Here is a 20,698-nt window from a genome sequence, read left to right on the forward strand (position 1 = left end):
TTAAAACAAATATAAACAGGACGGAGTACTTTTACTTTTACTAGAATTATTATATAACCCTTCATTTGGCCGAAATCAACAATTCTGATATGATGCTTAAGTGACTTAATCTATTGTTCTGTTTGTGCTCTAGGTCTTTTTTGGCAGTTATATCAGGAGAGCAAAAACACTGAAATACTGATTGCTGTTGGATTCCTGCTGATACTGATGCTTCTGTTTTACATATGGATCTTGATTCACGGTAGGGCTTGAATCATATTAACCAAAATAAGCAAGGTTATTTTTGTCAGCTGCATTCTGTGCAAAATTCCTACAGGCTTAGTTCCACATACTAAATTATCTGCCACTTTTGAGTTTGCATACCTGGACAATGAATAAAGTGGCCAAAGAGTGTTTGTTAATGTTGAAATGGTGGGCTTGTTCTCTTACAGAAATCTTCCAAAGAGTTAGTGAACGATCAGCATTTACACTAGCGTATGCTGTGATCAGTACTCTTGCTTATTCAGGTAAGTGTACATAATGTTTTAACAGAAATAAGATTTACTTCCTTTACATCCTATTTTTTTTTTTTTCTTTGAATAAACATAGTGGTCAGTCAGCTTTAAAAACACTGGAACCTTTCAAAAACATAAAAAACTATAATAAATAAACTAATACATGTAAACAATACATGCAATGATACAATTATTTCTTAATGTTTCTTAAAAGTAGCACGCATTATTTTAAATTCATGTCTTTTCTACAACAGTGTTATTTTAGGAACAGTGTATTCTTTCAAAAACACATGGGGCATAATTTTGGCAACAAGCAAATAAATGTACATCTTTAGATATGTAGGTATGAGGCTAGACTCTTGATGTAAAATCCATCAACATGGGTAAAGCCGAAAATGTGTTACTTCACATGAGACAGGATGTTTTAGCTTGGCCAGGATTAGGTAGTGGTTATTTTATCAGCTGACATTCACAGTCTAAGTTGTAATATGTTAAAGAATCATAGAAATTCATAGAACAGGACGTAAGAACAAACAGTAAAGAGGCTGGTAAGAGAAGCAAATGGGACCCCAAAAATCACAGTTGCACAGTTCACTTGGATCATACCATCCCCTTGTACCACCTCGTCCCACACTAGCATTAGTGGTGTTAAGTTATTCCTCTACTTCCCCCTCAAGGCACATTAGTTTCACATTCTACAAATGTGCAGTGTTGAAGTATGTACAGGAGGCAATCCAGGTTATTGCATTTTGTGATGATAATTTTCATTTACAATGTTTTACTTGATTGATGTTGATGAGTCATTTTCTATTCTTTTTTTTAATAAAGGATTTAAAAAAATCCAGCGAGGAGGACTACTGAATTACATTCTTACAGAAATCATTAATGTTGGACGAGGGATCATTTTGGTCTTTTTATATGGCCGTCATACCAGTACGTAACAGAGTAACTGTGTTTTTGAGTAAAATTGAAATGACCCAGTTTCTTTCTGCAATGTTGGACATTGTAAAATAGAAAGGATAACCATTATCAAAATACTGCTCGAAGTGTCTACTTTTTGTACAAACTAAGGATTTATGTTATAGGGTTATCCTTCTTATAAGTCCTTTTCAATAACTGGGTTGAAATACTCTAAATAAGCTTTGGAGCTGGTACAGCACTCCTCAATGCATGCAACTTTTACGATATCAAGGGACGGACTTTGAATTGTTAGTTGAACATTTTTAATTGCCTCATTAAAAAACGAATGAAATCATTATTACTAACGGCATGCTTATGGCTACCGGTTAGTTAGACACGGTACTGTAGATGAGACATACAGTGATTTGGCTGTGATCAAGGCATGTTTGGTCATTTTCGCCATCCGCCATTTGTTTGGTCCTGATGGGCGCAGCAGTGTCTAGGTTGGAACAGAGCACAGATTGTAGGTTGTCGGCTACGTGCTTAAGATCTTTAGGGTGAGATGGAAAGGGTTGGTGCTTTTGATCATATTACATACACCCCCTTAGCTCTGGTAGTCGTTTTCATTGTAAAGGTTCACATTTACGTTTTTGTAAAAACGTATGTATGTATTTATATAAATGTATTGTATGCATACATTTAAGCAAAGTTCTAGTTTATATTTTACTTTGTTGACATTTCTGAGATTTGCAAAAAATAAAATTACTATTTTTTTTATTTGAATGTTGTTTCAATTTTCATTCAGGGTGCAAAAGTGATGATGAATTAACATCAGACTGGAGTTGATTCAGTGAAGGCCTGAGTCATGAACTAGAGAGTGTATATTTAACAGCGGACGTTGCTGGTGCTCAGGAAACCAGGAGTGCAACTCACTGAGACCTTTTTATTATTATTTTATTTTCCCATCAACATTAAAGACCCCAAATTGACTCCAAGTCAAACTTGCTTGTTCAGAAAGGGCAAACGTACTACAGTTTCACTCCAGTCCCTGTCACCTTCATGCTCTGAACCTGTCGGTGAAATCCTGCAGGTGTGTGTAATGAGCTCGAGCACATTTTGGGGTAAAGAGGGGCGTGTAAATGCTCAACGCGCGAAAACAGCAACAACTTTTCTGTCGCTGATTGGCTGGTCTGAGTTTCTAGCTGCTATGTGATTGGCTGGAGTCGCTAAAAGATTGACAGCCGCTCTCTGGTCCCGCCCACTGTTTGCTTTCGGCCCTGATTGAAGTGAAAGTGAAAGTGAAATAGTCCGCCGTGCTGCGGCAGGGTATTCTTCCGCCACAGACGAAAAGATGAGCCTCACTATAAGCTTCTTTCTGGCAGCTGTTTTTATCTGTGAGGGTAAGAGATGCTTTAACATGGTTGCTTTCTTTAATTTAGCTATTCGTTCAATGGCGCAACAGATAACACCACCACCTACCATTGCGTTACAACAACACCATGTGGGAGACCAGGGTTCGATTCCCGGTCTGGGTGACTATGCTGCGCTACACCAATAAGAGTCCCTGGGCAAGACTCCTAACACTACACTGACCCTCCTCTGTAATACGAGTAACCTTGTAAGTCACTCTGGATAAGAGCGTCTGCTAAATGCCATAAATGTAAATGCAATGTGTTGATAATTTATTGCAGAGCTGAGGCTGAACTGAGCCCCACGAAACGGAAGTATCCCCTACTCCTCCCTCCACTCCTTCTTAAAATATTACCTTAAACGCTCTTTCTCACTGTAAATTCACTGAATACATCTTCCACTTGGACTTTTTAAACAATTTAAAAGGTTTCTGCATATTTTTGATACAGTTTCTTTGTGGGGGCTGAATTGTGGAGCTGAGGCTAACCTACAGAAGCGGAGGCTCCCTAAACCTAAGCCCCGCCCATCGCCTGTTCCTCCATAAGCCTAACCTTAGAGACCCTCTCTCTGGACCTCTGCAGTACTGTCAGTCAGGCTGAGTAATGGTAGCTGTTGCACTCTCAGCTGTGAGAGTCTGAAAGTGCAGTGTAAGCAGTGCTGGAGCATCAGTAATGTGTTCACTCTGTATGTGATGCATGTAGTAAAATGATGATCTTTTCACCGTCCTTCATTTTCTATCAGGGCTCCACGTTCTAGGTCCCTCTGGTCCTCTGACTGTGGAGCTGGGGGGCTCACTGATGCTACCCTGCTATGTTGAAAGCCCCCTACCGCTGGAAGAGCTGGAAGTGGAGTGGAAGAGAACAGACTCTGAATCTTTAGTGCATTTATTCCAAGATGGAGAAAGTCGCCCAGAGGCTCAGAGCCAGGCTTACAGTGGAAGAGCCAGGTTCTTCACTGAGGAGATCAAGCATGGAAACTTCTCTCTCCTGCTCACAGATCTGACCAGTAAAGATGCTGGAGTTTACAGCTGTACTGTTTACAGACAGCAGGAGACTGGCCAGGCTTTGGTAGAAATAAAGGACGTAGGTGAGTGGAGCATGATGACTAGATTAATTTTTTACATAGAAATCAGTATTAATATTCACTACATTAAGATGTTGCACATTTCGTGGTACGTAGTTTATTATCTTATATAAACCCCATTCATCACTGGTCAGTTTCTAACCACTGTTGACCAGTTATTATGTATTATTCTCAGCACAGCAGTGACATTGATAAGGTAGAAGCATGATAACGTGTAAAGTTGGGGTCTATTTTTTGATCATTCTCAATATAGCAGTGACATTGATAAGGTAGACTGGGATCTAGAATTCATGATTTTGTCTTATTGACTTCTAGCATGAATACATTTCACGTAAATAAATTTAAAGTGTATGTGACGCACAAATTCATGTCCACCATCAGTAGCACGCCTGTTCTCTGAAAGGACAGCCCAGCTCTGAAGACCTAAAACAGAGGAAATGCTCATGTTAGCCATGTCTTCCCCACTAGCTCTAAACTAGCAAAAAAGGGAGTACATACACAGTCAACACATACACAACTATATTATCATCTTTCTGTAATTGTACTCTTATTGTAGACGAGTTAGCCAGCATGCTAATCGCTAAGTAAGTTTCTCAGCTTAGAGGAGCAGATCATCCACTGCCCCATCATGGCAATCATGTACAGTTTCAGTCCAAAACATTCAAGCTACCAGTACCAAAATGAAGGACTTTTCGATGATCAGGCTTCTGGTCATGCTTATTTCGCAAGGTGGTGAAAAATGCAAAGGTCTACTGTGACCAAAGCTTAACTCTGGTATTAGTGTAGGAGGTTATATTTGAATTTGAATAATATATATTTTGATTTGCATAAATGTTACACTACTATTTCAAAATCTTCTTCTTTCAGAGCGTCTTATTGTAACTGGAAGTCAAGTCACAGGTGCATATGTGGGTGAGGTCACCACTCTGAGCTGCTCTGTAGATTCCCACATCCCACCTGAAGAGCTTGAAGTCTCATGGAAGAAAGTGGATCAACAGATCCCGGTGCTGATCTTCCAAGATGGTTTGATTCACCAAGAATCAACTCATGAGAGATACATCAACAGAGTGGAGTTCTTCGGCCCTGAGGAAATCCTCGAAGGAAATTTCTCACTTAGATTAAAGGACCTCCAGACTGAGGATGAAGGCCTGTATATATGTGAGGTGTTCTATGGGCAGTTTTCAGCTAACACAACCATGAAAGTGCGGGAACTGGGTAAGTGTTTTTGCACACTGTGTGGTGTATGTAGTGATGTAGGGTGATGTATGGAGAAACTGGCAGCTTTACTACTTATTTACTTTACTTATCTATCTAATAGAAGATTTTGTACACACACTTTCATTAACACTAGAAAAGCTGCAGCTCCACTACTAGAATGCTGCAGTGTCATTTTACCTGTTTTGGAGTTGCTTGATTATTTATAGAATAGCAGAAAAAACTAAATTCAGCATCTCTTATGTTAAAATATGTCTTAGTAAATGTCAGGAAGACAGATGTAGGTGTTGTTTTTATTGATCTGTTTCTTAAATAATTTGGGAAAGCTGCACATTTTGTGGCCGATGCTCGACTAGACCCTCCCTCTTTCAGCCTAGCATGGATGCCTGCTATATTACATTATTCATAATAAACCTGAAGAGATTCTGTATGTATTTGGTTGAAGTACTGACGTCTCTGCAGACATTGTGTTTTCAACTAGAAACCTCTTCAAGAGCAAACTTCATATCCTCTTGTAGTTGAAGCAGAAAATCCTGCTTGAAAATCATGTTCTACAAAAGAAAAGAAAAGTTATGGATTTCATGGTTTTCATGGGACGAAATGGATCCTTCTCTAATTTTGGTTGCTGACCCCTGATCTAACTTTAACCCCCATTTTATACAACTGCTTTTCAGGAACCAAACTAGTTGATATTTCAGCGAACCACACCGCTGATATTTTCTCCAAAATCAGGACCACAATCACTTAATTTTGCCCTGCAAAGACAATATTAAGGCAAATGTCTGATTTGAACTTCTTTGCTGATGTAGAACTGTGATGACTGGGGCGTATTGATCTGTATACCTTGTTGAAATCAGATGCTCTTGAATAAACTGTATTTAAGAAGTTCTAAATTGTTCTGTTTCTGTGCCAAACAGGGTTTTCCAGTGTTCACATAGGGATATTGTGTCTCTGTGTGCTGGCAAGTGGATTTCCATTGCTGATGAGCTTCCTATTATGTATCGTTTTGAATGGTACATCTTTATTTTACTTTATTTAAGTTTTATTTTTTATACTGTGTTTTAATAAAAGACTTAGATGCTAATTCTTAATGTTCTCTGCAGGTTTTTCTGTACATTTTGCATTTATCTTTTGTCCGAACATTGCTCTATGCCTCGCCTTTATCCTTTGGGGTGTGCTTCATGGTAAGTACTGCAATTTATTTTTCAGTTCTAAGTTGAGGTATTGGTTCCTTAGCCAGTGTTTAATGTTCTGATGCTAGTTTTAAATATTTCTGTAGCTAAAGTGAGATGGAAAATAATGGCCACATGTTCTCCTCATTAGATTTGGAGAGTTTGTGGAAAGAAATTCACCAGGTCATATTTTTGTGGTTTGATAATCGGGGTGTAACAGTGTACACAGTTCATGATCATTTTGTCTAAAATACAAAGAAAAATAAATAATCATAATAATAATCGTTAAAAGACAAGATGATAGAAATATAAAAATCTGCATCAGCACAACAAGAGTGCAGCAGGCTATTTGTTGCAACAGTAACTAAGGTGCGCAGATCAAAGATATTTTATATATTACTTTTTAATTCACAATCCAATGCGTCATGTCATTCAAAAGACATTCTTCTCGTTTTGCTGTCATTTCTATTGAAGTGTTGTATCCCCTGCCTCCAAGTGCTTTCAGACGTCTGGTTGCATGGTTTCTACTCCAACCTATCACAGAGCAAAAACATCAGTCCTTACCTCCATTCTCAGCTGCACTTACAGACTCAAATAAATATGGCCTCACTCCTGTACTATCAGGATGTCTCCTCTCTGCTCCAGTACGAGTGACTCTATGGGAGTACTCCTCCATGGTTGGCTACAGACTAGTGTTTGTGTCTGACCGGCTTTTTACATAGTGCTCAAGTCCTGAAAGGTATGATGAGGGTGCATTTGTGCCGAAGTCTGGTGCGTGCAGTCATACACAATACTAATGCATCAAAACAAATTGAATTAAATTTACTTTTTTTGTGTTACTGTTAATCAGTATGGTTTATAGCTCATAAAAGTCACATGTGAGTCATGTGAGTCATCCTGTATCTCACATTATTAGAATATTTAATTAGGTCAAACAGAAAAGCATGTACAATACAGAAATGTCCAACTTCAGACATTCAATTATACACTCAATACGTGAGTGAATTCCTGGCTCCTTTACTATGAATTACTTCATCAGTCAGCTTGTGGCACTCCTGAGATTAGCTTTGATAGTGGCCTGTTGCTCATACATCTTTTCCTACCACATTTTCCTTTTCCAGACAACTTTCCATTAATATGACAAAATAACAAAAGGCAGAGTTCTGCTAAAATATGCTAAAACTGGGGTTATACCAAAATATATCCATCCGCTTTGTGCAATGTACCAGTTTCACTGGCAGTAAAACAGCCGGAGCGCATGATTATTCCTTCACTAACCCAAAAACACTTTGGGACACTGTTCTGGGGATTGAATGCCTTATCTTTACTCCTCTAAACATACTTCTGATCATCGTGGCCATAAAATTAGATTTTTGTCTCATCTGACCATATAGCTCCCCTCCAGAAGGCTCTTCTTTGTATTTGAAATGTATTTTATTTCTGCAGGATTCTTCGCTGAGGCTGCTACATGCTCTGCACTTAACCTGCTGAGGATTGTTTTTCTGATTTGGATAGCTTCAGGTTTTGAAATATTTAAAGGTATGTTCTCCTGAGAAATGTGGAGTGTTGGCCTGCTGATATAAACACACAAAAACATACATTCAGATTTCTCTGCCAAATCCACTGTTAAACTAAGAATAATATCATTTTAATACAGATGCTTTGCACATGAATACAGTCGTACTCCTACAGATCATGTTTGTTTTTTTGTCGCTACAAACCATGACAGAAGGCAGCAGGTAATAGCTCACACCTTTCTTATAAAAGGAAACAAAGACATGATATTGAAAAACAGAACTAAGCTACTTCAGCTGATTAATGTTTTTTTCTGAGCTTCTGAGATTGTTTTCTAAATGCCAAAAAGCCATGAACAGAAACAAAACTCAGTTCTCTTACATTTAGTTTGATTGCTTAGGTGGAAACTGGGTTAATGAGCTCAATAACCACAGAATCTTGCTGTTGCACGATTTTGCCATGTTGCCATCATAGTTTGCATAGTTGGTCACGGCACCTTCAAAAGCCTGTGGAAGACTAGATTCCACAAGTGATGATCAGTGACCCTGGAGGAAGATATTAATATTGTGTATGAAGTTGAGGTCACACATAACAAAAAAATTGAGCAGAGGTATCTAAAGAATGTGTCTATACAGTGTCCTAGTGCTGATCCTAGTAACATTTCTACACAGTAAGACAAAGCAGAGGATACTGTTCATTATTCCGTAGTATTCTGGATTACTAAAACAATCCTTACCGTGACAGAAGTGCTTTTTCATAAGTAATGACATGAATAATAACATTAAAATGAATTATTTTAATCCAGAGTTCTTCATTATGGATTCTATATCTTTATACTGTCAATATGGATGAACGGTTAAAACATGACATTAAACATGTCAAACATAAGAGTCTTATGATGCCTTGAGTGTGTTCTTTACACAGCATTAGAGTCGTATACAGTGTCATGTTCATTTTTTATTTATTGTGTCTTTTTGGGGAACTATGATAAGAAATTTAGAAATGTGAATTAAAGCAAAAACTAAATTAGGTCAGTATAAAACTAGTACTTGTACAGAACGTACACACAGGCATTAAACATGGCATTCACATGGATAGATTTTGTACAGTGTTTGGGATCTGCTGATAGAAAATAAAACTATGATGTAGAATCTTCTCTCCCCACAAACTGTCACAACCCCCTTCCTGGGGAAAGAAAGAGGAAAAGACAAGAGAAAGAGCTGAGAAAGGAAAAGGAAGAAAGGAGTGGAAAAGGAAAAGGGTTGAGGAGGAAGCTGAACTAGAGGAGAAGAGAGATCCCAGAACTTAGTAAAAGGAGTCCATAAGATGGTTATCTTTAGTTGTGTTAGTGCTGGCTGTTCTTTGTCTGAGCTACATTATTTTGGTGTCTCCTTTGTTTGATTTTCCAATCTTTTCTGTTTCATTATTTAATGGGATGCAATTTTACCCATAGCCTGTGCTTGCTGGTGATGCTGTGGTAAGGTGTTGAACCCCCACTGCTAGGGTTCATGGGTTCCAGCTGGGAGCAACTTTCCTCCCACAGTACTCTCATTTTACTGTTTTTATTTATTTGCATGTCTTAACATTCGAGTTGTCTTTACAATTTTATTCTGATGAAAAATTACTCTAGGTCCTCTAGAGTGTGGTTGATTTGTAGCGCTTGTTTCTGCCACTTTTGAGTTTGCATACCTGGACAATGAATAAAGTGGCCAAAGAGTGTTTGTTAATGTTGAAATGGTGGGCTTGTTCTCTTACAGAAATCTTCCAAAGAGTCAGTGAACGATCAGCATTTACACTAGCGTATGCTGTGATCAGTACTCTTGCTTATTCAGGTAAGTGTACATAATGTTTACACCTCATTCCACTGATACAGTGCAGTTATTTCATAAATGCACAACAGTGATACAACCATGATTGAGAGCTTAAGCAATTCTAGTTCACAGCGGCTTGCACTCAAAGGCCTTTTCAAAAAATAATGATGAAGTGTTGATGAATCTTAAATGATGAAGTCCATTACTTCATTACAGCATTAGCCTTGTAGCTCCAGTGTAAAACTAAGGAAGCAAACTTCTGACTTCAAACATGTCATGACTGTCTTACATCTTACATTTTTGATTAAGAAGGAAAACAATGTAAATGTAGTTTATTTGGATAAAATATTGCTTTAAATGTAGATAAAATAAACTACCTAAATTTCCATGATACATACATATGCAGCGCTATATCAAGCTGTCAGAAAAACAGTGGACCACTGTGCAGGATTTACCATATTCCATGATAAAGTCTGGCATGCAAATGTTTGTTAGCTGAATTGGTCCCAGGCTGTTATGATGGAAGTACACTCAATACTAGATAGCTTATCTGTTAAACATCAAGTATTAATATCAGACACAATCTAGTTTCTTAAAGGAAAGATTTGCTGTGAGTCCACTTAACCAATCTGTGTATTCAGAAATGTAATTATTGTGTATTGTAAATTAAAACAAATATAAACAGGACGGAGTACTTTTACTTTTACTAGAATTATTATATAACCCTTCATTTGGCCGAAATCAACAATTCTGATATGATGCTTAAGTGACTTAATCTATTGTTCTGTTTGTGCTCTAGGTCTTTTTTGGCAGTTATATCAGGAGAGCAAAAACACTGAAATACTGATTGCTGTTGGATTCCTGCTGATACTGATGCTTCTGTTTTACATATGGATCTTGATTCACGGTAGGGCTTGAATCATATTAACCAAAATAAGCAAGGTTATTTTTGTCAGCTGCATTCTGTGCAAAATTCCTACAGGCTTAGTTCCACATACTAAATTATCTGCCACTTTTGAGTTTGCATACCTGGACAATGAATAAAGTGGCCAAAGAGTGTTTGTTAATGTTGAAATGGTGGGCTTGTTCTCTTACAGAAATCTTCCAAAGAGTTAGTGAACGATCAGCATTTACACTAGCGTATGCTGTGATCAGTACTCTTGCTTATTCAGGTAAGTGTACATAATGTTTTAACAGAAATAAGATTTACTTCCTTTACATCCTATTTTTTTTTTTTTCTTTGAATAAACATAGTGGTCAGTCAGCTTTAAAAACACTGGAACCTTTCAAAAACATAAAAAACTATAATAAATAAACTAATACATGTAAACAATACATGCAATGATACAATTATTTCTTAATGTTTCTTAAAAGTAGCACGCATTATTTTAAATTCATGTCTTTTCTATAACAGTGTTATTTTAGGAACAGTGTATTCTTTCAAAAACACATGGGGCATAATTTTGGCAACAAGCAAATAAATGTACATCTTTAGATATGTAGGTATGAGGCTAGACTCTTGATGTAAAATCCATCAACATGGGTAAAGCCAAAAATGTGTTACTTCACATGAGACAGGATGTTTTAGCTTGGCCAGGATTAGGTAGTGGTTATTTTATCAGCTGACATTCACAGTCTAAGTTGTAATATGTTAAAGAATCATAGAAATTCATAGAACAGGACGTAAGAACAAACAGTAAAGAGGCTGGTAAGAGAAGCAAATGGGACCCCAAAAATCACAGTTGCACAGTTCACTTGGATCATACCATCCCCTTGTACCACCTCGTCCCACACTAGCATTAGTGGTGTTAAGTTATTCCTCTACTTCCCCCTCAAGGCACATTAGTTTCACATTCTACAAATGTGCAGTGTTGAAGTATGTACAGGAGGCAATCCAGGTTATTGCATTTTGTGATGATAATTTTCATTTACAATGTTTTACTTGATTGATGTTGATGAGTCATTTTCTATTCTTTTTTTTAATAAAGGATTTAAAAAAATCCAGCGAGGAGGACTACTGAATTACATTCTTACAGAAATCATTAATGTTGGACGAGGGATCATTTTGGTCTTTTTATATGGCCGTCATACCAGTAAGTAACAGAGTAACTGTGTTTTTGAGTAAAATTGAAATGACCCAGTTTCTTTCTGCAATGTTGGACATTGTAAAATAGAAAGGATAACCATTATCAAAATACTGCTCGAAGTGTCTACTTTTTGTACAAACTAAGGATTTATGTTATAGGGTTATCCTTCTTATAAGTCCTTTTCAATAACTGGGTTGAAATACTCTAAATAAGCTTTGGAGCTGGTACAGCACTCCTCAATGCATGCAACTTTTACGATATCAAGGGACGGACTTTGAATTGTTAGTTGAACATTTTTAATTGCCTCATTAAAAAACGAATGAAATCATTATTACTAACGGCATGCTTATGGCTACCGGTTAGTTAGACACGGTACTGTAGATGAGACATACAGTGATTTGGCTGTGATCAAGGCATGTTTGGTCATTTTCGCCATCCGCCATTTGTTTGGTCCTGATGGGCGCAGCAGTGTCTAGGTTGGAACAGAGCACAGATTGTAGGTTGTCGGCTACGTGCTTAAGATCTTTAGGGTGAGATGGAAAGGGTTGGTGCTTTTGATCATATTACATACACCCCCTTAGCTCTGGTAGTCGTTTTCATTGTAAAGGTTCACATTTACGTTTTTGTAAAAACGTATGTATGTATTTATATAAATGTATTGTATGCATACATTTAAGCAAAGTTCTAGTTTATATTTTACTTTGTTGACATTTCTGAGATTTGCAAAAAATAAAATTACTATTTTTTTTATTTGAATGTTGTTTCAATTTTCATTCAGGGTGCAAAAGTGATGATGAATTAACATCAGACTGGAGTTGATTCAGTGAAGGCCTGAGTCATGAACTAGAGAGTGTATATTTAACAGCGGACGTTGCTGGTGCTCAGGAAACCAGGAGTGCAACTCACTGAGACCTTTTTATTATTATTTTATTTTCCCATCAACATTAAAGACCCCAAATTGACTCCAAGTCAAACTTGCTTGTTCAGAAAGGGCAAACGTACTACAGTTTCACTCCAGTCCCTGTCACCTTCATGCTCTGAACCTGTCGGTGAAATCCTGCAGGTGTGTGTAATGAGCTCGAGCACATTTTGGGGTAAAGAGGGGCGTGTAAATGCTCAACGCGCGAAAACAGCAACAACTTTTCTGTCGCTGATTGGCTGGTCTGAGTTTCTAGCTGCTATGTGATTGGCTGGAGTCGCTAAAAGATTGACAGCCGCTCTCTGGTCCCGCCCACTGTTTGCTTTCGGCCCTGATTGAAGTGAAAGTGAAAGTGAAATAGTCCGCCGTGCTGCGGCAGGGTATTCTTCCGCCACAGACGAAAAGATGAGCCTCACTATAAGCTTCTTTCTGGCAGCTGTTTTTATCTGTGAGGGTAAGAGATGCTTTAACATGGTTGCTTTCTTTAATTTAGCTATTCGTTCAATGGCGCAACAGATAACACCACCACCTACCATTGCGTTACAACAACACCATGTGGGAGACCAGGGTTCGATTCCCGGTCTGGGTGACTATGCTGCGCTACACCAATAAGAGTCCCTGGGCAAGACTCCTAACACTACACTGACCCTCCTCTGTAATACGAGTAACCTTGTAAGTCACTCTGGATAAGAGCGTCTGCTAAATGCCATAAATGTAAATGCAATGTGTTGATAATTTATTGCAGAGCTGAGGCTGAACTGAGCCCCACGAAACAGAAGTATCCCCTACTCCTCCCTCCACTCCTTCTTAAAATATTACCTTAAACGCTCTTTCTCACTGTAAATTCACTGAATACATCTTCCACTTGGACTTTTTAAACAATTTAAAAGGTTTCTGCATATTTTTGATACAGTTTCTTTGTGGGGGCTGAATTGTGGAGCTGAGGCTAACCTACAGAAGCGGAGGCTCCCTAAACCTAAGCCCCGCCCATCGCCTGTTCCTCCATAAGCCTAACCTTAGAGACCCTCTCTCTGGACCTCTGCAGTACTGTCAGTCAGGCTGAGTAATGGTAGCTGTTGCACTCTCAGCTGTGAGAGTCTGAAAGTGCAGTGTAAGCAGTGCTGGAGCATCAGTAATGTGTTCACTCTGTATGTGATGCATGTAGTAAAATGATGATCTTTTCACCGTCCTTCATTTTCTATCAGGGCTCCACGTTCTATGTCCCTCTGGTCCTCTGACTGTGGAGCTGGGGGGCTCACTGATGCTACCCTGCTATGTTGAAAGCCCCCTACCGCTGGAAGAGCTGGAAGTGGAGTGGAAGAGAACAGACTCTGAATCTTTAGTGCATTTATTCCAAGATGGAGAAAGTCGCCCAGAGGCTCAGAGCCAGGCTTACAGTGGAAGAGCCAGGTTCTTCACTGAGGAGATCAAGCATGGAAACTTCTCTCTCCTGCTCACAGATCTGACCAGTAAAGATGCTGGAGTTTACAGCTGTACTGTTTACAGACAGCAGGAGACTGGCCAGGCTTTGGTAGAAATAAAGGACGTAGGTGAGTGGAGCATGATGACTAGATTAATTTTTTACATAGAAATCAGTATTAATATTCACTACATTAAGATGTTGCACATTTCGTGGTACGTAGTTTATTATCTTATATAAACCCCATTCATCACTGGTCAGTTTCTAACCACTGTTGACCAGTTATTATGTATTATTCTCAGCACAGCAGTGACATTGATAAGGTAGAAGCATGATAACGTGTAAAGTTGGGGTCTATTTTTTGATCATTCTCAGTATAGCAGTGACATTGATAAGGTAGACTGGGATCTAGAATTCATGATTTTGTCTTATTGACTTCTAGCATGAATACATTTCACGTAAATAAATTTAAAGTGTATGTGACGCACAAATTCATGTCCACCATCAGTAGCACGCCTGTTCTCTGAAAGGACAGCCCAGCTCTGAAGACCTAAAACAGAGGAAATGCTCATGTTAGCCATGTCTTCCCCACTAGCTCTAAACTAGCAAAAAAGGGAGTACATACACAGTCAACACATACACAACTATATTATCATCTTTCTGTAATTGTACTCTTATTGTAGACGAGTTAGCCAGCATGCTAATCGCTAAGTAAGTTTCTCAGCTTAGAGGAGCAGATCATCCACTGCCCCATCATGGCAATCATGTACAGTTTCAGTCCAAAACATTCAAGCTACCAGTACCAAAATGAAGGACTTTTCGATGATCAGGCTTCTGGTCATGCTTATTTCGCAAGGTGGTGAAAAATGCAAAGGTCTACTGTGACCAAAGCTTAACTCTGGTATTAGTGTAGGAGGTTATATTTGAATTTGAATAATATATATTTTGATTTGCATAAATGTTACACTACTATTTCAAAATCTTCTTCTTTCAGAGCGTCTTATTGTAACTGGAAGTCAAGTCACAGGTGCATATGTGGGTGAGGTCACCACTCTGAGCTGCTCTGTAGATTCCCACATCCCACCTGAAGAGCTTGAAGTCTCATGGAAGAAAGTGGATCAACAGATCCCGGTGCTGATCTTCCAAGATGGTTTGATTCACCAAGAATCAACTCATGAGAGATACATCAACAGAGTGGAGTTCTTCGGCCCTGAGGAAATCCTCGAAGGAAATTTCTCACTTAGATTAAAGGACCTCCAGACTGAGGATGAAGGCCTGTATATATGTGAGGTGTTCTATGGGCAGTTTTCAGCTAACACAACCATGAAAGTGCGGGAACTGGGTAAGTGTTTTTGCACACTGTGTGGTGTATGTAGTGATGTAGGGTGATGTATGGAGAAACTGGCAGCTTTACTACTTATTTACTTTACTTATCTATCTAATAGAAGATTTTGTACACACACTTTCATTAACACTAGAAAAGCTGCAGCTCCACTACTAGAATGCTGCAGTGTCATTTTACCTGTTTTGGAGTTGCTTGATTATTTATAGAATAGCAGAAAAAACTAAATTCAGCATCTCTTATGTTAAAATATTTCTTAGTAAATGTCAGGAAGACAGATGTAGGTGTTGTTTTTATTGATCTGTTTCTTAAATAATTTGGGAAAGCTGCACATTTTGTGGCCGATGCTCGACTAGACCCTCCCTCTTTCAGCCTAGCATGGATGCCTGCTATATTACATTATTCATAATAAACCTGAAGAGATTCTGTATGTATTTGGTTGAAGTACTGACATCTCTGCAGACATTGTGTTTTCAACTAGAAACCTCTTCAAGAGCAAACTTCATATCCTCTTGTAGTTGAAGCAGAAAATCCTGCTTGAAAATCACGTTCTACAAAAGAAAAGAAAAGTTATGGATTTCATGATTTTCATGGGACAAAATGGATCCTTCTCTAATTTTGGTTGCTGACCCCTGATCTATCTTAACTTAACTTAACTTAACCCCTATTTTATACAACTGCTTTTCAGGAACCAAACTAGCTGATATTTCAGCGAACCACACCGCTGATATTTTCTCCAAAATCAGGCCCACAATCACTTAATTTTGCCCTGCAAAGACAATATTAAGGCTTGTCTGATTTGAACTTCTTTGCTGATGTAGAACTGTGATGACTGGGGCGTATTGATCTGTATACCTTGTTGAAATCAGATGCTCTTGAATATATTGTATTTAAGAAGTTCTATATTGTTCTGTTTCTGTGCCAAACAGGGTTTTCCAGTTGTCACATAGGGATATTCTGTCTCTGTGTGCTGGCAAGTGGATTTCCATTGCTGATGAGCTTCCTATTATGTATCGTTTTAGATGGTACGTCTTCATTTTACTTTATTTAAGTTTTATTTTTTATACTGTGTTTTAATAAAAGACTTAGATGCTAATTCTTAATGTTCTCTGCAGGTTTTTCTGTACATTTTGCATTTATCTTTTGTCCGAACATTGCTCTATGCCTCGCCTTTATCCTTTGGGGTGTGCTTCATGGTAAGTACTGCAATTTATTTTTCAGTTCTAAGTTGAGGTATTGGTTCCTTAGCCAGTGTTTAATGTTCTGATGCTAGTTTTAAATATTTCTGTAGCTAAAGTGAGATGGAAAATAATGGCCACATGTTCTCCTCATTAGATTTGGAGAGTTTGTGGAAAGAAATTCACCAGGTCATATTTTTGTGGTTTGATAATCGGGGTGTAACAGTGTACACAGTTCATGATCATTTTGTCTAAAATACAAAGAAAAATAAATAATCATAATAATAATCGTTAAAAGACAAGATGATAGAAATATAAAAATCTGCATCAGCACAACAAGAGTGCAGCAGGCTATTTGTTGCAACAGTAACTAAGGTGCGCAGATCAAAGATATTTTATTTATTACTTTTTAATTCACAATCCAATGCGTCATGTCATTCAAAAGACATTCTTCTCGTTTTGCTGTCATTTCTATTGAAGTGTTGTATCCCCTGCCTCCAAGTGCTTTCAGACGTCTGGTTGCATGGTTTCTACTCCAACCTATCACAGAGCAAAAACATCAGTCCTTACCTCCATTCTCAGCTGCACTTACAGACTCAAATAAATATGGCCTCACTCCTGTACTATCAGGATGTCTCCTCTCTGCTCCAGTACGAGTGACTCTATGGGAGTACTCCTCCATGGTTGGCTACAGACTAGTGTTTGTGTCTGACCGGCTTTTTACATAGTGCTCAAGTCCTGAAAGGTATGATGAGGGTGCATTTGTGCCGAAGTCTGGTGCGTGCAGTCATACACAATACTAATGCATCAAAACAAATTGAATTAAATTTACTTTTTTTGTGTTACTGTTAATCAGTATGGTTTATAGCTCATAAAAGTCACATGTGAGTCATGTGAGTCATCCTGTATCTCACATTATTAGAATATTTAATTAGGTCAAACAGAAAAGCATGTACAATACAGAAATGTCCAACTTCAGACATTCAATTATACACTCAATACGTGAGTGAATTCCTGGCTCCTTTACTATGAATTACTTCATCAGTCAGCTTGTGGCACTCCTGAGATTAGCTTTGATAGTGGCCTGTTGCTCATACATCTTTTCCTACCACATTTTCCTTTTCCAGACAACTTTCCATTAATATGACAAAATAACAAAAGGCAGAGTTCTGCTAAAATATGCTAAAACTGGGGTTATACCAAAATATATCCATCCGCTTTGTGCAATGTACCAGTTTCACTGGCAGTAAAACAGCCGGAGCGCATGATTATTCCTTCACTAACCCAAAAACACTTTGGGACACTGTTCTGGAGATTGAATGCCTTATCTTTACTCCTCTAAACATACTTCTGATCATCGTGGCCATAAAATTAGATTTTTGTCTCATCTGACCATATAGCTCCCCTCCAGAAGGCTCTTCTTTGTATTTGAAATGTATTTTATTTCTGCAGGATTCTTCGCTGAGGCTGCTACATGCTCTGCACTTAACCTGCTGAGGATTGTTTTTCTGATTTGGATAGCTTCAGGTTTTGAAATATTTAAAGGTATGTTCTCCTGAGAAATGTGGAGTGTTGGCCTGCTGATATAAACACACAAAAACATACATTCAGATTTCTCTGCCAAATCCACTGTTAAACTAAGAATAATATCATTTTAATACAGATGCTTTGCACATGAATACAGTCGTACTCCTACAGATCATGTTTGTTTTTTTGTCGCTACAAACCATGACAGAAGGCAGCAGGTAATAGCTCACACCTTTCTTATAAAAGGAAACAAAGACATGATATTGAAAAACAGAACTAAGCTACTTCAGCTGATTAATGTTTTTTTCTGAGCTTCTGAGATTGTTTTCTAAATGCCAAAAAGCCATGAACAGAAACAAAACTCAGTTCTCTTACATTTAGTTTGATTGCTTAGGTGGAAACTGGGTTAATGAGCTCAATAACCACAGAATCTTGCTGTTGCACGATTTTGCCATGTTGCCATCATAGTTTGCATAGTTGGTCACGGCACCTTCAAAAGCCTGTGGAAGACTAGATTCCACAAGTGATGATCAGTGACCCTGGAGGAAGATATTAATATTGTGTATGAAGTTGAGGTCACACATAACAAAAAAATTGAGCAGAGGTATCTAAAGAATGTGTCTATACAGTGTCCTAGTGCTGATCCTAGTAACATTTCTACACAGTAAGACAAAGCAGAGGATACTGTTCATTATTCCGTAGTATTCTGGATTACTAAAACAATCCTTACCGTGACAGAAGTGCTTTTTCATAAGTAATGACATGAATAATAACATTAAAATGAATTATTTTAATCCAGAGTTCTTCATTATGGATTCTATATCTTTATACTGTCAATATGGATGAACGGTTAAAACATGACATTAAACATGTCAAACATAAGAGTCTTATGATGCCTTGAGTGTGTTCTTTACACAGCATTAGAGTCGTATACAGTGTCATGTTCATTTTTTATTTATTGTGTCTTTTTGGGGAACTATGATAAGAAATTTAGAAATGTGAATTAAAGCAAAAACTAAATTAGGTCAGTATAAAACTAGTACTTGTACAGAACGTACACACAGTCTTACCTGTGAAATCCACACGATTGCATATTAAACATGGCATTCACATGGATAGATTTTGTACAGTGTTTGGGATCTGCTGATAGAAAATAAAACTATGATGTAGAATCTTCTCTCCCCACAAACTGTCACAACCCCCTTCCTGGGGAAAGAAAGAGGAAAAGACAAGAGAAAGAGCTGAGAAAGGAAAAGGAAGAAAGGAGTGGAAAAGGAAAAGGGTTGAGGAGGAAGCTGAACTAGAGGAGAAGAGAGATCCCAGAACTTAGTAAAAGGAGTCCATAAGATGGTTATCTTTAGTTGTGTTAGTGCTGGCTGTTCTTTGTCTGAGCTACATTATTTTGGTGTCTCCTTTGTTTGATTTTCCAATCTTTTCTGTTTCATTATTTAATGGGATGCAATTTTACCCATAGCCTGTGCTTGCTGGTGATGCTGTGGTAAGGTGTTGAACCTCCACTGCTAGGGTTCATGGGTTCCAGCTGGGAGCAACTTTCCTCCCACAGTACTCTCATTTTACTGTTTTTATCTATTTTCTATTTGCATGTCTTAACATTCAAGTTGTCTTTTCAATTTTATTCTGATGAAAAATTACTCTAGGTCCTCTAGAGTGTGGTGATTTGTAGCGCTTGTTTCTGCCACTTTTTAGTTTGCATACCTGGACAATGAATAAAGTGACCAAAGAGTGTTTGTTAATGTTGAAATTGTGGGCTTGTTCTCTTACAGAAATCTTCCAAAGAGTCAGTGAACGATCAGCATTTACACTAGCATATGCTGTGATCAGTACTCTTGCTTATTCAGGTAAGTGTACATAATGTTTACACCTCATTCCACTGATACGGTGCAGTTAATTCATAAATGCACAACAGTGATACAACCATGATTGAGAGCTTAAGCAATTCTAGTTCACAGCAGCTTGCACTCAAAGGCCTTTTCAAAAAATAATGATGAAGTGTTGATGAATCTTAAATGATGAAGTCCATTACTTCATTACAGCATTAGCCTTGTAGCTCCAGTGTAAAACTAAGGGATCAAACTTCTGACTTCAAACATGTCATGACTGTCTTACATCTTACATTTTGATTAAGAAGGAAAACAATGTAAATGTAGTTTATTTGGATAAAATATTGCTTTAAATGTAGATAAAATAAACTACCTAAATTTCCATGATACACACATATGCAGCGCTATATCAAGCTGTCAGAAAAACAGTGGACCACTGTGCAGGATTTACCATATTCCATGATAAAGTCTGGCATGCAAAAGTTAGCTGAATTGGTCCCAGGCTGTTATGATGGAAGTACACTCAATACTAGATAGCTTATCTGTTAAACATCAAGTATTAATATCAGACACAATCTAGTTTCTTAAAGGAAAGATTTGCTGTGAGTCCACTTAACCAATCTGTGTATTCAGAAATGTAAATATTGTGTATTATAAATCAAAACAAATATAAACAGGACGGAGTACTTTTACTTTTACTAGAATTATTATATAACCCTTCATTTGGCCAAAATCAGCAATTCTGATATGATGCTTAAGTGACTTAATCTATTGTTCTGTTTGT

The 20,698-nt window shown here is 37.9% G+C and overlaps 1 protein-coding gene across 9 annotated transcripts in view; it reads left to right on the top strand.

Annotated features, from left to right (window-relative positions):
- LOC140543711 (uncharacterized) overlaps positions 1-20,698 on the top strand; it is a 43,578-nt gene that overhangs the window by 9,956 nt on the left and 12,924 nt on the right. For 6 of the 9 annotated variants that reach the window (XR_011978194.1, XR_011978193.1, XR_011978195.1 and 3 more), the window contains exons 8-24: positions 134-241; positions 432-506; positions 3,546-3,890; positions 4,755-5,102; positions 6,020-6,115; positions 6,206-6,286; positions 7,721-7,813; positions 9,547-9,621; positions 10,400-10,507; positions 10,698-10,772; positions 11,589-11,693; positions 13,812-14,156; positions 15,021-15,368; positions 16,298-16,393; positions 16,484-16,564; positions 17,999-18,091; positions 19,858-19,932. Coding sequence is in view for 6 of the 9 variants with exons in the window: in XM_072666888.1 (XP_072522989.1) it covers positions 134-241; positions 432-506; positions 3,546-3,890; positions 4,755-5,102; positions 6,020-6,115; positions 6,206-6,286; positions 7,721-7,813; positions 9,547-9,621; positions 10,400-10,507; positions 10,698-10,772; positions 11,589-11,693; positions 13,812-14,156; positions 15,021-15,368; positions 16,298-16,393; positions 16,484-16,564; positions 17,999-18,091; positions 19,858-19,932 (2,547 nt within the window). In the remaining 3 variants the exon portion in view is untranslated. Of the gene's footprint in view, positions 1-133; positions 242-431; positions 507-2,724; positions 2,795-3,545; positions 3,891-4,754; positions 5,103-6,019; positions 6,116-6,205; positions 6,287-7,720; positions 7,814-9,546; positions 9,622-10,399; positions 10,508-10,697; positions 10,773-11,588; positions 11,694-13,811; positions 14,157-15,020; positions 15,369-16,297; positions 16,394-16,483; positions 16,565-17,998; positions 18,092-19,857; positions 19,933-20,698 lie in introns of those variants that run through there. The other 3 variants (XM_072666889.1, XM_072666893.1, XM_072666892.1) reach the window with 3 other exon arrangements.

Source organism: Salminus brasiliensis, chromosome 22 (assembly GCF_030463535.1).
Source record: "Salminus brasiliensis chromosome 22, fSalBra1.hap2, whole genome shotgun sequence".
NCBI lineage: Eukaryota > Metazoa > Chordata > Actinopteri > Characiformes > Bryconidae > Salminus > Salminus brasiliensis.